The following is a 14,970-nucleotide window of genomic DNA, read 5'->3' on the forward strand; positions in this document are numbered from 1 at the left end:
ATAAATTATATTTTAAATTTATGATAAATAATGTATATCATAATATAATATTAATTTTATTTATTAGTAATTTATTTTAAAGTATTAAAATTTAATTCATAAATAAATATGATAGATAAAAATTGAATTATATAATTATTTTAATTATTGATATAATTTAATTTTTATTTATTATAATTATTTATGAATTAATTATTAATTTTTTTAAATAAAATATCAATAAATAAAAATAATTTTGTGTTACAATATAAATTATTTATTATAAATATAAATATAACTTATATATTTATTTATACATGTTTTAAATATAATTTATTTTTTAAAATATAATATTTATTTATTTATATTTTATTATAAAATCTAATGATATATAATAAATACATTTATACCTTATACATGTTAAAATATTAGTGACAATAATGTACAATATTGTAAATTACTTTTAGGTCATCAACTTATAATTAATTGTTGATAATTTTTTCATAGTGCAAAATAATTTAACAGTGTCAAGAACTTATAATTCATTATTAGTATGATATTTTTAACAAGTTCAATATATACAATCATTTGTGATTAGATGAAAATGTAAAATTAATTTATATTATTAGTGCATAACCTATTATATATATATATATATATATATATATATATATATATATATATATATATAACTTGTTTAGTGTACATAAGAATATTTATTTTATGTAATTATATTTTATGATTAATAAATATATTTGAATTTTTATATATTATAATATAATAAATACATATTTTTGAACATATTATATATTATATTCTTAATAAATAATTTATAATATATATTATAATATATGAGTATTTTTAAAATATGAAAAATATTTATCTTTAAAATGTGCTAGGAGATTGAATTGGTTGAAGAAAATAAAGTGAGACGTTTTCGTCAAACAATAATAATTCTTATAATTTTTAAAAATACATTTGTACGATAAAATTATTCTAATTTAGTTGATAGAAGCACATATAAATATGAGTTAATCATTTATATATTATTAATATAAATTTTTTTACATTGTCAATTAATTATATCTTTTAAATTATTTTATTTTATTTTTATTTTATTAAATAAGTAATTGATATAATATTATTTAAAAATATGATTAATTATCGAGATAAAAAAACTTTACTATAGATGATTAACTTTATACGAATATTATGCAAAATTTGAACTAATGGCAATAGTTAAAAGAGTTTATGTAAAAAGAGGAGAAAAAATGGAGAAGGAAACATACTTAAGTTATATGTGCAACTGTGGAAGTGCAAAGCAAGATTAGGGTATATTTGTTTGTTGTGTTCTGGAAAGGGGGGCGGATCGGGGTAGTGACCCGTCTGGACTGGTAAACAAACCAAACCAAACCAAACCCTGCACGTCTCGTCTCCCCTCTCCTCTCCTCAGAGGCATCTATTCCCACTCTCACACCATACCAGACTCTTGCCACCAATCCCTATTCCTTATCATCTATCTATTTATCAATACTCACTCACCTTCCAGATTGCATCTTCTCCTGCGTTTCCACTTCCAGGTACCTTCATACTCACTTTGCGTTGTTTCTTTTCTTTACGATTAAACCATTCATAAATATATGCTTTCAATCACCCCATCTTTCTCCTTTCCCAATTTTCGATCTCAACTTCCTGCATCTCTACATTATTCCACTCTCCTCCTTCCTTCATTCCATAATCTTTATCTCTGCGAACCCTCCAATGTATCAATTCTTCTTTTTATACATGCTACTAAATTCACTTCACACTTATCTCATTTTCTCTGCGGTTCCAACTATTTCTGATCACCAATTGTTGGTGTTTTTCTAACCCCTAAACCTAAACATTTCACATTTGCATGATATTACTTTACTATGAAATTATCATTTTCCAGGTCAACACTTATTGGATAAGATTTTATGCCTTATAATCGTCCTCGTGCCACAGGGTTGGATTGGTTAGTTTATTGTCACTCACTTATAGCTCGGCTCCATTTCCTTGAATATCTCGTTTCAATTCTCCCACGTCTTTTGTTTTCTAGGTAAAAAAAAAAGAAGAAGAAAAGAATGATTTTTGAATTTTCCCGGTTGTATTTGCATGTGTATAATGGGTAGCATATGGTCGGATTTGATATTAGTTAGAGGGACCGGATATCTGTTATCTCGTCTGTTGTGTGCTGGCAGAGTTCATTGATTTCTTTTAGATTACAGGAACCGATGGGAAAGAAAGTCAGAAAGAAGAGCCGAGCTTCTGCTAAGGAGAAGGTGGTTACTTCCCATTTGGCAAAAAAGGTTACGGAATCATGCAACCCGACTGTTGAGTCTGTTGATGAGGGGGTTGTGGTTGCAAAAGAGATAAATTTTTGCTCTCATCTTGTAAAAGGGGTTAATTTAAACAGATTGTCCAGTAAGATTGGGTCTTCTGAATCAATAAGGTGTGAAGATTGTAGGGAAGGTGCAACTGATAGGAGGAGCGGTAAAGGAAAAGGTAAACATGGAAAGAAGAAAGGTGGTGCATCATTAGATTCAAAATCTGAGTCAAAGTCTATATGGGTTTGTTTGGAGTGTGGTCAATATACCTGTGGAGGCGTGGGGCTACCTATAACCCCTCAATGCCATGTGGTAGGGCATGCGAGGAAAAATCGGCACCCCTTGGTGGTTCATTTTGATAAGCCACAATTATGTTGGTGTTTTTCTTGTAACATGCTTATTCAAGTTGATAAAATTGAAAAAACTGATGAATCAAGTCATCTTTTACCTGATGTTGTGAAATTGTTGAAAGGACGATCAATTGAAAAATCTTCTGGTGATAATGAGGAAATTTCCGTTGGGGATGGAAGTGTTACTCCAGAAATTAAGTCAAGTGCTCTGTTAACAAATGATTCATATGGACAAGGTGGTTATGTAGTTAGAGGTATGATTAATCTTGGGAATACTTGCTTCTTCAATTCAGTCATGCAAAATCTGCTAGCTATGAATAGATTGCGGGACAACATTCTAAAGTTAGATGCCCCTGTTGGGCCACTCATTAGTTCATTGAAGAAGCTTTTCACTGAAACAAACCCTGAATCAGGATTGAAAAGTGCTATAAATCCTAGATCTTTTTTTGGCTGTGTCTGTTCAAGGTCTCCCCAATTTCGAGGATATCAGCAGCATGACAGCCACGAATTGCTCCGTTGTTTATTGGATGGATTATGTACCGAGGAACTAGCTGGAAGGAAACAGAATGGTTCTCCCAAAAGAGATGGGATCTCTTCCAATACATTTGTTGACGCTTTATTTGGGGGTCAGATATCTAGTACCGTGCGTTGCATAGAATGTGGGCATTTCTCAACAGTGTACGAACCTTTTTTAGATCTTTCACTGCCTGTTCCAACTAAGAAACCTCCATCTCGAAAGGCTCAACAAGTATCTCGAACCAAAAAGGCAAAACTTCCACCAAAAAAAGGTGGAAAAACTCGAGTTAAAGTTAACAGGGATACTGATCCCTTACCTGTTCAAGTTCAATTAAACCAATTATCCAGCCACAGATCATCTTGCCCTGATCAGTCAATCATATCAGTTGCTGGAGAGATGGGGACTTGTTCTGGTGATTCTACACTGTTAGGTTCCGAAGAAATACACAGTGTAGCTGATAAAGCTCACTTGTCTTCACCTAATTTGGTTACTGTTGGAGAGTCTCAAAATGTGCAAGTGCTTGACAATGGTTCAATGAAAGTGTCAGATGATTTTACATGGCTGGATTATGTGGATGCTGAAACAATGATTCATGAATGTGATTTCATTTCCCAAAAGGTGGATGCTCCAGAGGTACGGGATACTGAGAGCAAAGATGATTGTTTAAATGAATTCCATGTACAGGAAAGCTGTGAATCTAGTGGTCCTGCTTGTTTCCTTAAGGATGATCAAAACCTAAGACCCAATTTTTCTTCAGCAAATGGGTGGGAAGATGAGGTTCCGTTACAAGTTCAAGGTTCAGAAGTGCTGTTACTTCCATACAAAGAAGAAAGGTCCTCGGCTGCTGAGATCATTGGAGGAGATGGCGAGGCCTCCTCATCAGTTTTGGGTGGTGGTCAAGAAGAATTGGAGTTTGATGGAATTGGTGACTTATTCAATGAGCCTGAAGTTGTTGCCGGGCCTGCTCCTAGACCTTCCTCGTGTAACGAGGTCATGGAAGCTGGCTTTATCATTGGAAGCAACAGTGAGTCTGATCCAGATGAAGTAGATGATACAGATTCTCCTGTCTCTGTAGAGAGTTGCTTGGCTCATTTTATAAAACCTGAGCTTCTCTCCGATGAAAATGCATGGCATTGTGAAAACTGTTCAAAAGTTCTCCAACGCCAAAAGATGGAAGATGAAAAGCAGGCAAGAGCTGTATCTGATGGAAATAAGACTGGAAGTCGTGATGAACCATTTTCTGCAGCTAACTCTTGTTCTGTTAAGGTCAGAACCACTGAAAATGGGGACTCAAAAAATGACAGAAATATAGAAAGTTTGGTTTCATGTGTTGAACACGGCACTGAGCTTGAAAATGGTCAAAGAGATGAGCTTAATTTAATTGTTAATGAAAGGGATAGTGGGGCTTTTGAAATGGAAGATACACATAATGATGAACTGCAGTCTACAGAGTTTCATAATGCACGCAATGAAGAAAGCTGCAGTCAGTTAGCTGCTGATTCTTGTGTTACTGAAAATATGCATATAAGAGATTCTCCGATGTTAGGCAATGATAACAATGACTCAGAAGAGGTTGACTCCAAAAGTGTGAAAGTGAAGAGGGATGCTACTAAGAGGGTCCTCATTTATAAAGCTCCACCAGTCCTGACCATTCATTTGAAGAGGTTCAGCCAAGATGCCCGTGGTCGCTTAAGTAAATTAAATGGCCATGTCAATTTCAGGGAAACAATGGATATTAAACCGTATATTGATCCCAGGTATTTTGTTACTTTGCTAGATCCTGTTTGAAGTTTGAACAATAAGTGCTTAATGCTTCTCTATAAAGCACAAACACCCCATCAGAATGGCGTGTTGGCATGTTGGACATTGTTTTGGACACTAAAACTTCTCGGACATGCCTTTGACATGTGTTGAACACTCCTCTACTGTGTTGCATGTGTAAAAGATTTATTTTCAGCTTGTACACCTCTTGGATATGGGCTAAGAAACGTGAGTCCGCACCTATCTTGGCTGGACGCTTTTAACACACGCGCACGCACACACACACACATATATATATATATATATATATATATATGTTTAAAAAGTCAAATTATATTATAAATATAAAATTATTTAAAAATTGAAATCATTTAAAATATTATGAAGCACAGAACCCTTTTTTCCGTTGAACGTAAACATCTTTGCAAAGGAAACCCAGTTGGCATTTTAGTTGTTAGTCGCAGCTCTTCTCCGGTGTGATGGTTGCTAGAGTCAGTAGCCATTGGTTTTTTCCTTTTTTTTTGTTGCCAATTGTCAGCCACTCCTCCAGCCTGTGTGGGTGTTGGAGGCGTGTGTTGGTTGTTGGATGTCAGACAAGTGTATTAGGTAGTCCAAGACCAAGACTACTAAGTCTCAATCACTTACTATATAGCATACATTTAAATTTTTCAAACTATCAGAAAAAAATAATAATACTTGATTACATATTATGTAGAAACTAATTAGAGATTAAGTGGTCACGAATCTCCTAATAATTTCTCCTGTTTTTGTTGTAGTTTTCCCCTATATCATCCTTGTCCGATGTAGATGTCATCTCTCTTAGTATTCTTTTTGTGAGTATGTATGCATTGTTCTTGATGTCCTATATTCTGAATATTAGTCATGTCGAAGTTGGTGCTTCATAGAAGCTTCTATGTGTTTTGCGTTTAATTCATATTTACCCAAGTGTTAAGGATTATGATTTTAGTTATATCACAAGAAATATTTAGACATAATTCCAAACCATTGCAATTTGTAAATGAATTATTTTGATTGTAGTTGTCTAGTTTATTTCCTTCTTTTCTTTAGTACTTTGTTGACATACTGGCATGTGATTTACTCCCAATTCTATTCAAGCAGGTGCATAATTGAAGAAAAGTATGAATACCGCTTGGTTGGTGTGGTGGAGCACTCGGGAACTATGAGAGGGGGTCACTATATTGCATATGTTAAAGGGGGGCAGAGGAACAGAGGGAAGGGAGATAAAGAGAGCGAGGGTTCCACATGGTATCAGGCAAGTGATGCATATGTGCGTGAAGTTTCTCTTGATGAAGTTCTTCGCTGTGAGGCATACATTTTATTCTACGAAAAAAACTGAGTGGAACGTCTACTTTTTACGTATTTACATCCGAGGTAGATATAGAGGTTTACTAAATTTATAAATTTGAGAGGGAGATAAATCATTGCGGGTGAGTGTAAAAGCAATTTTATATACCATTTTTTCGACATGTAATGAGTTGTTGAACTTGAATGTACAATGCGATGTCATACAATCAAAAGTAAATTTTTTCTTTTGGCGCCTATTGTCAAAAATTTCAGCTATTGAGCTGTCTAAAACAGTGAACCTCCACCCTCCTTTCTTCCCCGACAAATGCTCAACTTCATTCTAAAATTTAGTCATGATATTAGTGATAATTTATTTATGCACAAAATTTTAGACCTAGTTCACAAATAAATAATTTTAGACCTTCTGATTAGTGTTATGAATAAAAATAAGTCTGATTAAAAATAAAAGACATAATTGGACTTTTTAAAATGGCAATATTGTTGTTATGAATGTTTTTCTCTATACTTCTGAAAGGATTTTGATTTTTTTTTTTCTGGGGTTGGGGCTTTATAAAGCTCAAATGCAGGCTTGGAAAGGGTGGGTTACGTGTGAGCATGAGAGTCGGTACTCGCACTGGTTTGGTACCGACATTTCATTATAAATATTTTTTATATTCTGTTTGTCTAACTGTTGTCTCTAAACGAATAAACCCATCGGCCATCGGTGGCTTGTGTATCATTTAACGAATTTTTTACTAAAATAAATTTTTTTAAAAAAATTTTTACCAAAAAAAACACCTGTACCACTTTATTTACCCAAATAACACCTTTCACTGTTCACGTTCAGAATTCGGTTTCCGGAGAATTGAATTTTGAGCTGTTAAATTTTTTTTTTTTTTTTGTACTTTTGTATCTAAGTATGGTGTAAAACTGGATCCAGAACGGTCCGTTCTGAGAGGAGAACGGCCTGTTCTCCTTGCAGAATGGCCCGTACTGCAAGGAAAACGACCCGTTCTCCTTTCAGAACGGGTTTCGGATGCAAAAATACACATATGACGAATAGATCAAAACGGACCGTTGTGTATAAGTGAGAGGCGAGATGAATTAATATTTACATACAATGATACATGGATTAAATCTTATAACATGTTTGGATCTGTGTCTCGAATGGCTAAAATCACGTCTCATTTGTGAAAAAAAATGCATAAGGTACATCACTTTGATTCTAGAGAGATCGAGATGCATTTTTTACTTAGAAAATACATAATACATAGTGAACAAAACAAAAATTTTTATTTGGAAAGAATTGTAAGGCATTTCTAAAAGGGTTGAGACACAACGATGTACTCGAACCCTTTATCTACACTCTTCTATTGTTCTTATGTGTATGGTGCTGGCTTTGGCAAATTCTTTACAAGACCGCAAAGAAGTTGAATATCTGGCATGTTTAACTCGTCCCTGAGGGAACGTTCAGGGGACAAAACGCTAATGTAGAGTTGTTGCCCTAAGTAGCGATTCTCAGCATGCTCAGATCTTAGGTTCCACATTCCAGCATTGTCGAATGTCAACATGATGGCCGCCCAACATTTTGGGAAGACCTGAATTGTGTGTCTGCTCACGGCATCAAGAAGGTTGTAGTCCTTCCTCCTTTCTGGGGTCCACCTGCCTGGCTCTATGCTGCATGCAATTAATTAATATATAAGCAAATTGAAGAAGTAGCCTAATTAAGAAGAATTAATTAATGAATACTCACGCTAGTGCGAAGAAGGAATAACCATCCAAGTGATAGGATTGCATTGTTTTTTCATGGTTCTCAAAGATGATCTCGACGAAGTCGCGATGGGTAATGTTAAGAACATTTGGCTGTACGGATAGAGAATCTGCAACGTCAGAAGGTGCGATGTCTGGGATAGTATCATATTTGAAAACCTTGTCCGGAATTTCAAAGTATTGAGCTAGCTTGAGCGGAGTTTCGGGATCGACGTGGGAGACACCATTGAGGGCATAACGGAGCTTACCCTTTGTCCTAATAGCTGAGTTGACGAGCTTGATAGTACGGGTAATGTTGATATTACCATATTTGTAGGAGCCCTGAGGGTTGGGCCTGGCGGCACTGGCGCTGAGGTTCCATCGGAAGGAATGGAATTGGTTGACAGACCAAGCCCAACCAAGCGGAGCCTTAGGGAGGTCGGGTGAGGCAGGAGCCTTAGCATTTTCGTAACGGATGATGCCTTTAGATGTTAGAACGCTCTTGATGAAACGTGTGGAAGCCACCATGTAGTAATCCTTTGGCACCTTGTCCGCTGTAACGAGGACAGTGAAGCATCCTCCTACATGGACGTCGAGAGAGTCGTAGTTGTTTTGCACGACGTGGGAGCCTTCCATCTCGACAAGCTTCATGGAATGGCTCTGGATTCTGAAGTTTAGGGAGGCCTTAAGGCCAACGTTGCATATTCTGTATTTGTAGGTCTTTCCAGGCTTCATGGTGAAGAGTGGCTCGTCTTTTCCATCGCCTTTAGCTGTTTTGCCGTTGATGAGAACGGCTTCAGGCCTGCCAATGGAGCGGCCACTATCCAAGAGCTTCCTCAGAGTGGTGTGGCTCTTTGTGTACCAGTCACCGATGAGAACGGTGTAGTCATCCTCAGGATCAGGGTATGGCACAGGAATGAGCAAGCGACTGTTTACACGGAGGCCACCAAATCCACCAGCTGCCTTATGCATGGCTGTGCTTGGGTAGTAGAAGTAGCTGCCTATCTGGTCCTTCACCTGCACATGGTACGTGAAGTTTGTCCCCGGAGGAATGGGGCAGCTAGTTCCCGCAACCCCGTCTTGCCAGCAATTCTTTCTTTGTTGGATACCATGCCTGCAAATTTTAATAGAGAGTAAAACACCCATGCATGTTACGTTAATATTATTCATACATACATACATACCATGTCAAAAGGAATGGCTCGTCCAGATTATTGAACACATTGATCATAAGATTATTGTTGCTGGTGCAATTGATATTGGGTCCTGGAAATTGCCCGTTGATGAGAATGCCTTGCTGGGGTATACCCAATGGAGAGATAGTGCCGTAAGTAACGTTAAATGTAAAGAACAGATAAGGGTCTTCACCCCGGACCACCGACAATAATGTCCCGGCCGACAGCCATAGCAAGATCACAAACATTACCCTTCCCATCTTTCTTTACTACTTTTATTCTTTTCTCCTAAAACTACTTTTTCTTTGTCCCGCTATTCTCCAGTGGAGCAAGTCTCTTGCTCTTCTTATTATCGTCGGGGATAACCCATGCCTCTTGTCTTGTATATATACATAATACATATATCACATATGCATGTCCTCCTTTTTCGCAACCATTCACACTATACGCAAACATCTCCCACTCTCCATTACTTTATGCTCCTTGGAACGCGTGCTTCCTCTCACCCCTTTCTGTTTTTCTCGTCAAACTAGTTCGTGTCCCTATAGATGTTTCACGGTACTTAGCTGCGATTTATAAATAGGCCCTCTCTACTATTATCTATTATCTACATAGACATAATTGATATGTCACTCAATATGCTATTTAATAGTTAATATTATAATTAAGTTCTTATAATTTTTTAATTGTTATTTTAATTTTTTTATCTTTACTTTTTTTTTAATCTAAATGTTATTTTTTTCTTTTTGAATCCGTACAAAAACTAAATATTTTTTTCTCAGCCAATTACTATTTTTTTTAAATCTTAATCAAAATATATTTTTATAAAATTAATTTAATTTATTGTATTTCAATAAGCAACCTAGAATAAATATATTAATTTCCAGGTATATGTGTATAAATATTTTTATTTTTTTTGAATTTTTAGTTTTAGAATTTTTATTATATTTATTTTATAATATTATTTTTTAAATTTTAGATTATTAATATATTATCATTTTAGTAGTTTGTTTTTATTTTTAAAACTTATAGTATTAATCAACTATTAAATTTTTATTTCATTAATATATTATCATTCTAGTAACATTTTTATTTTTGTTGAAATTATATAAGAATAGTATAATATATATTTTTTTTTTATTTATAAATTATTAATAATTTTTATATTCATCATTAGCACTATTTTTATTTATTTTATATTTGGTTGGAAATTATAATTTACGCAATTCTTTTCTTATAAATATTAATCATTTATTATTATTATTTTTATAATATTCATTATATCTTAAAAATTAATTATAATATTATTTTACTCTAACTAATAAATAACTATTTTTATTATATTATTATTAAAATCAATATAGTTTTGAATTGTAACATCTTTCAAATCAATCAACAAAATAAATTGCTAGATTTGCAATTTATCTATTATATTTATAATATAATATGTTTAAAATAATCATTTCATAAAATCACTATAATGCTCCAATATGGTTCATATATTATACCACACAGTTACTAACAACGAAAAATATATCACTTAAAACCATAGACATACAATTACTAGAACACGTATTAAGCATACGAAGAAAATCAACTAAATAAATAGGTGTAATATAAATACAGTAATTTAGTAAATGTAAATTATACATCTTAAGTTGTCAGTGAAACAACTATACAATTGTCTCTACAAGTCTACCACCTTTGGGTAGTAAACAAAACATCCTCCAACTCTTATGCCACTAGGTGGCCTCCACAACAACTCTCCAGTCTTATCCCGGTCCTACTCCCATATCACGTATAATCATCGTAGTCCACATTATATGGAAACATGCAATAGTAAGCTAGAGTAAAAAAAATAACGCACACACATATATATACAACACAAGAAAGTCACATCATCATCTCATCCTTAACACGATCGCAAATCATCACAGTATACCACAGAACATCACATCAACAACTTAAATTCAACATAGTAGCACATTTCATCACAATTCAACACAACATATAAACAACATAATCAACTCAACATGTCATATGTTCAACACAATAACTATATGCATCATCACACATATCAATTAAGAGATCTCCTATTACACAGGGTGAGTAGTTTAAGTGGCTTGATCTTATTGAACCAACAACATATAATAATCTTTTTCGACTTGCTAGATTAGCAACAAGTTGGATATAAATCTACAACACAACAACTCAGTTTCTCAGATGTTCCCACTTAAATAAGGAAGTATATTACTAATGTTAGGATAGAACAATTGGGTACGAGCTTATCACGACATTAGCTAGTTAGCTTAACCAAATTCCTATGAGATTAGTCTACCGACTACCCTCCAAATACTATAACCTTCCAATACTTGATTTGAAATTAATTTTTTGACTTCGTACTTTACTTAGTTGGTCACTTGTAATTAATATAGCTCGACTTAACCCCTATATTGTGTTCATTCACGTGTGCCTCAACCTTACCCACACATGATATCAACAAAGTTCTAAAGGAGAAACAACATAGCATCTATTTCAAGGGTCAAATACCCAAGAATGATTTTTAACAAATTTGGGCCCTTGGAGTACCACAACACAATATCCACACAATGAGATATGTAATTTTTGAAAACCCTTCCTCTAGTTTTAAGTGATCTACACAACTCAACAATAAAACAACACAATTAACACTCAAATTTGCATCTCACAACTCAATAATCACAACTCACACATTCAACTTTGTAAACAACAAACATAACAACAACACATTTTATATTCAACACAACTACACAGCAAACATACAACTCAGTCAACACACATCTCCCATCACACACTACAAAAAAATGTGTGATTTGTGTCGGTTATATTGACAGTTTCTGGCGGTTAAAAACTGCCACAAATGGTATTACTGACGTCATTAATAACCGTCAGATCTACGGTCGCCAAAAAAAGTTTGTGGCGGATATTTTGTAAACGCTGGTTTTGAGTGCCAGAAAATTCAATCTGTTTTTGGCAGTTTCAAACTGCCACAAAATGCATTTTTGTTTGATTTGTTTGACATTTTGTGGCTGTTTAAAACCCCTACAAAATTCATCTAAATATTTCTTAATTTAACATTTCTGACAGTTTTAAACTGCCACAAAATTGCTCCTTTTTTTTTTTTTTTTAATTTTCTCACATTTTTCGTCAAACCACATAACATAATTTTTTTAATGTGAGACTCTTTCTCTGCAAAGAATGACAATTAGACTCACGGGACAAAGCAAAATAAACATTTTAAAATAAATACATGTGGGTCTAGATAAAAAAAAAAAAAAAAGAGATTCAAATATGCTGATCTACAATACCAAAAAAAGATATGATGTATTTTTTTTTCCGAGCTTCTCTTTTTAATCAAGCAATAATAATTGAACAAAAAATTATTTAATAATATTTTTAATTCAAAATTTAACTGTAGCATTATGAATTATTTTGATATTTTGTTCAATAATTAAGTTAGATTGAATTGATTCTTAATATGTAAGTTGTACTAATGAAATTTTGATTTTAATTAAAGAATACAAAAGAAGTTATAATAATATACTTTAATCTAGTTATATTTTATAACTGAAACTAATTGAGTGAGAGTTATTGCAAAAATTAAAAGCAAGAAGTTGAAATTGAAACGTACCAGGCTTGCGAGAAGCTAGCGTGTGCTTAACTCTCGTCATGGGATTCAGTGGAAGAAGAAAACTAAACGAAACGAAGCTTCACTCTTCCGAATGGATTTTCTTCAGTTTCGCCATCAAAAGGAAAGCAGTTTGCCTCCATTTTCATCTTTTCCCCAAAATACCCCTGCGTACTTCATTTAAAAAATGTTTTTTTTTTAAGTTTAATTTTAATAAAAAAAATTGTTGAACGTTCTGGCCGTTTAAAACTGCTAAAAAGTGCCAACACATATAACGATTACCATTCCCGCGGTTTAAAACCGCCAGAAAGTGTCAATAATTTGTAGTCCTTACCATCCTTACTACAAATGTAACATTTTTTGGCAGTTTATGGAAACCGCAAAAATTTTTTTGCCAATAATTACCTATTTTTTTTATAGTGACATATCTACTCCTTATATAACAACTCACAACACAATCATCATGTATTACATCATCTCTACAACTCATTCATCATATAATAACTTAAAACAAAAAGTATTTAACATTGCATAAATTACACCATCACATCTTCTTCAACAACTAATGTCAGGCGTTACACACACTGTATCTGGCGTTACACACACACAGAGACACACACACACACACACACACACAGAGACACACACACACACAGAGACACACACACACACACACACAGAGACACACACACACACACACACACACACACACACACACACACACACACACACACACACACACACACACACACACACACACACACACACACACACACACACACACACACACACACACACACACACACACACACACACACACACACACACACACACACACACACACACACACACACACACACACACACACACACACACACACACACACACACACACACACACACACACACACACACACACACACACACACACACACACACACACACACACACACACACACACACACACACACACACACACACACACACACACACACACACACACACACACACACACACACACACACACACACACACACACACACACACACACACACACACACACACACACACACACACACACACACACACACACACACACACACACACACACACACACACACACACACACACACACACACACACACACACACACACACACACACACACACACACACACACACACACACACACACACACACACACACACACACACACACACACACACACACACACACACACACACACACACACACACACACACACACACACACACACACACACACACACACACACACACACACACACACACACACACACACACACACACACACACACACACACACACACACAGAGACACACACACAGACACAGACACACAGAGATATATATTATAATAATGAAGTAATTAAAGAGTTTTATAAAAATAAACAAATACTAAAAAATAATATTTATACACATTCATATACGGTACAAGTCCAATTAATTACACACTCATATAGGTATAAGTATGGTTATTAATATATATATATATATATATTATTTTTTTTATTCTATGTTTTTAGTTAAAATTAAGAATCTCAATAATTTTTATTTAATTAATCTTTTAAAAAATTATGCTCTAATTTTTTAAAAAAGATTATTTGAATTTAGAAAGAACAATAAAAAATATTTGAATAAAAAAAGTAAAAACAAAATTAAAAGAGTTATTAATAAGTCATAAGGACTTAGATGTGATATTAACATATAAATAACATTCAATGACATTTAAATGACGTGTGAATTAAATACACGTTTCAATATATTATGAAATTATAGTGGAGAGGACGTCAAGACATGTTTATAAAATATGAACTGAAGTAATAGTGTTTTATTATACATCCGAGTAATTTTTACATCCCATTTTTCATGTTTATTTTACGGGTGTGTCTAATTGACCTCTAGTGAAAATTCTGCCATACTATACATTACAGGCCAAGAGAATTTTCACTAAATAAATTAAAACCTGATAATAAAACCAGAAAAGAGAATATGAAAAAATGGTTATTTTATTCAAAATAGGAGGAGCCTTTTTTAAGGTAACAATTACACAATTCATCATAAAGAGAAATAATTCAAAAATT

General features: G+C 34.0%; 2 protein-coding genes across 6 annotated transcripts; one reads left to right on the plus strand and one right to left on the minus strand.

Moving 5' to 3' along the window:
- The first annotated feature begins 1,290 nt into the window (after positions 1-1,290).
- Positions 1,291-6,517, plus strand: UBP2 (ubiquitin-specific protease 2). Of its 5 annotated transcripts, XM_083071478.1 has the most exons (4): positions 1,291-1,559; positions 1,913-1,975; positions 2,229-4,951; positions 6,072-6,517. In XM_083071478.1, exons 3-4 carry the CDS (start codon positions 2,235-2,237, stop codon positions 6,310-6,312), a joined length of 2,958 nt encoding a protein of 985 aa, XP_082927604.1. In that variant the 5' UTR covers positions 1,291-1,559; positions 1,913-1,975; positions 2,229-2,234; the 3' UTR covers positions 6,313-6,517. The 5 variants fall into 5 exon arrangements, with proteins under 5 accessions (XP_082927604.1, XP_082927603.1, XP_082927602.1 ...); XM_083071477.1 differs by lacking the exon at positions 1,913-1,975 and having other exon boundaries at positions 2,222-4,951; XM_083071476.1 differs by lacking the exon at positions 1,913-1,975.
- Positions 6,518-7,423: 906 nt separating this feature from the next.
- On the minus strand, positions 7,424-9,553 carry LOC109803687 (L-ascorbate oxidase homolog). Its single transcript, XM_020365376.3, has 3 exons — positions 9,194-9,553; positions 8,014-9,123; positions 7,424-7,937 (listed from the first exon to the last, which is right to left on the minus strand). The coding sequence occupies exons 1-3, from the start codon at positions 9,442-9,444 to the stop codon at positions 7,640-7,642; spliced, it is 1,659 nt and encodes a 552-aa protein (XP_020220965.2). The 5' UTR covers positions 9,445-9,553; the 3' UTR covers positions 7,424-7,639.
- Between the last annotated feature and the right edge of the window lie 5,417 nt (positions 9,554-14,970).

Source organism: Cajanus cajan, chromosome 3 (genome assembly GCF_000230855.2).
Source record: "Cajanus cajan strain Asha chromosome 3, NIPB_CcT2T_4, whole genome shotgun sequence".
Lineage (NCBI taxonomy): Eukaryota > Viridiplantae > Streptophyta > Magnoliopsida > Fabales > Fabaceae > Cajanus > Cajanus cajan.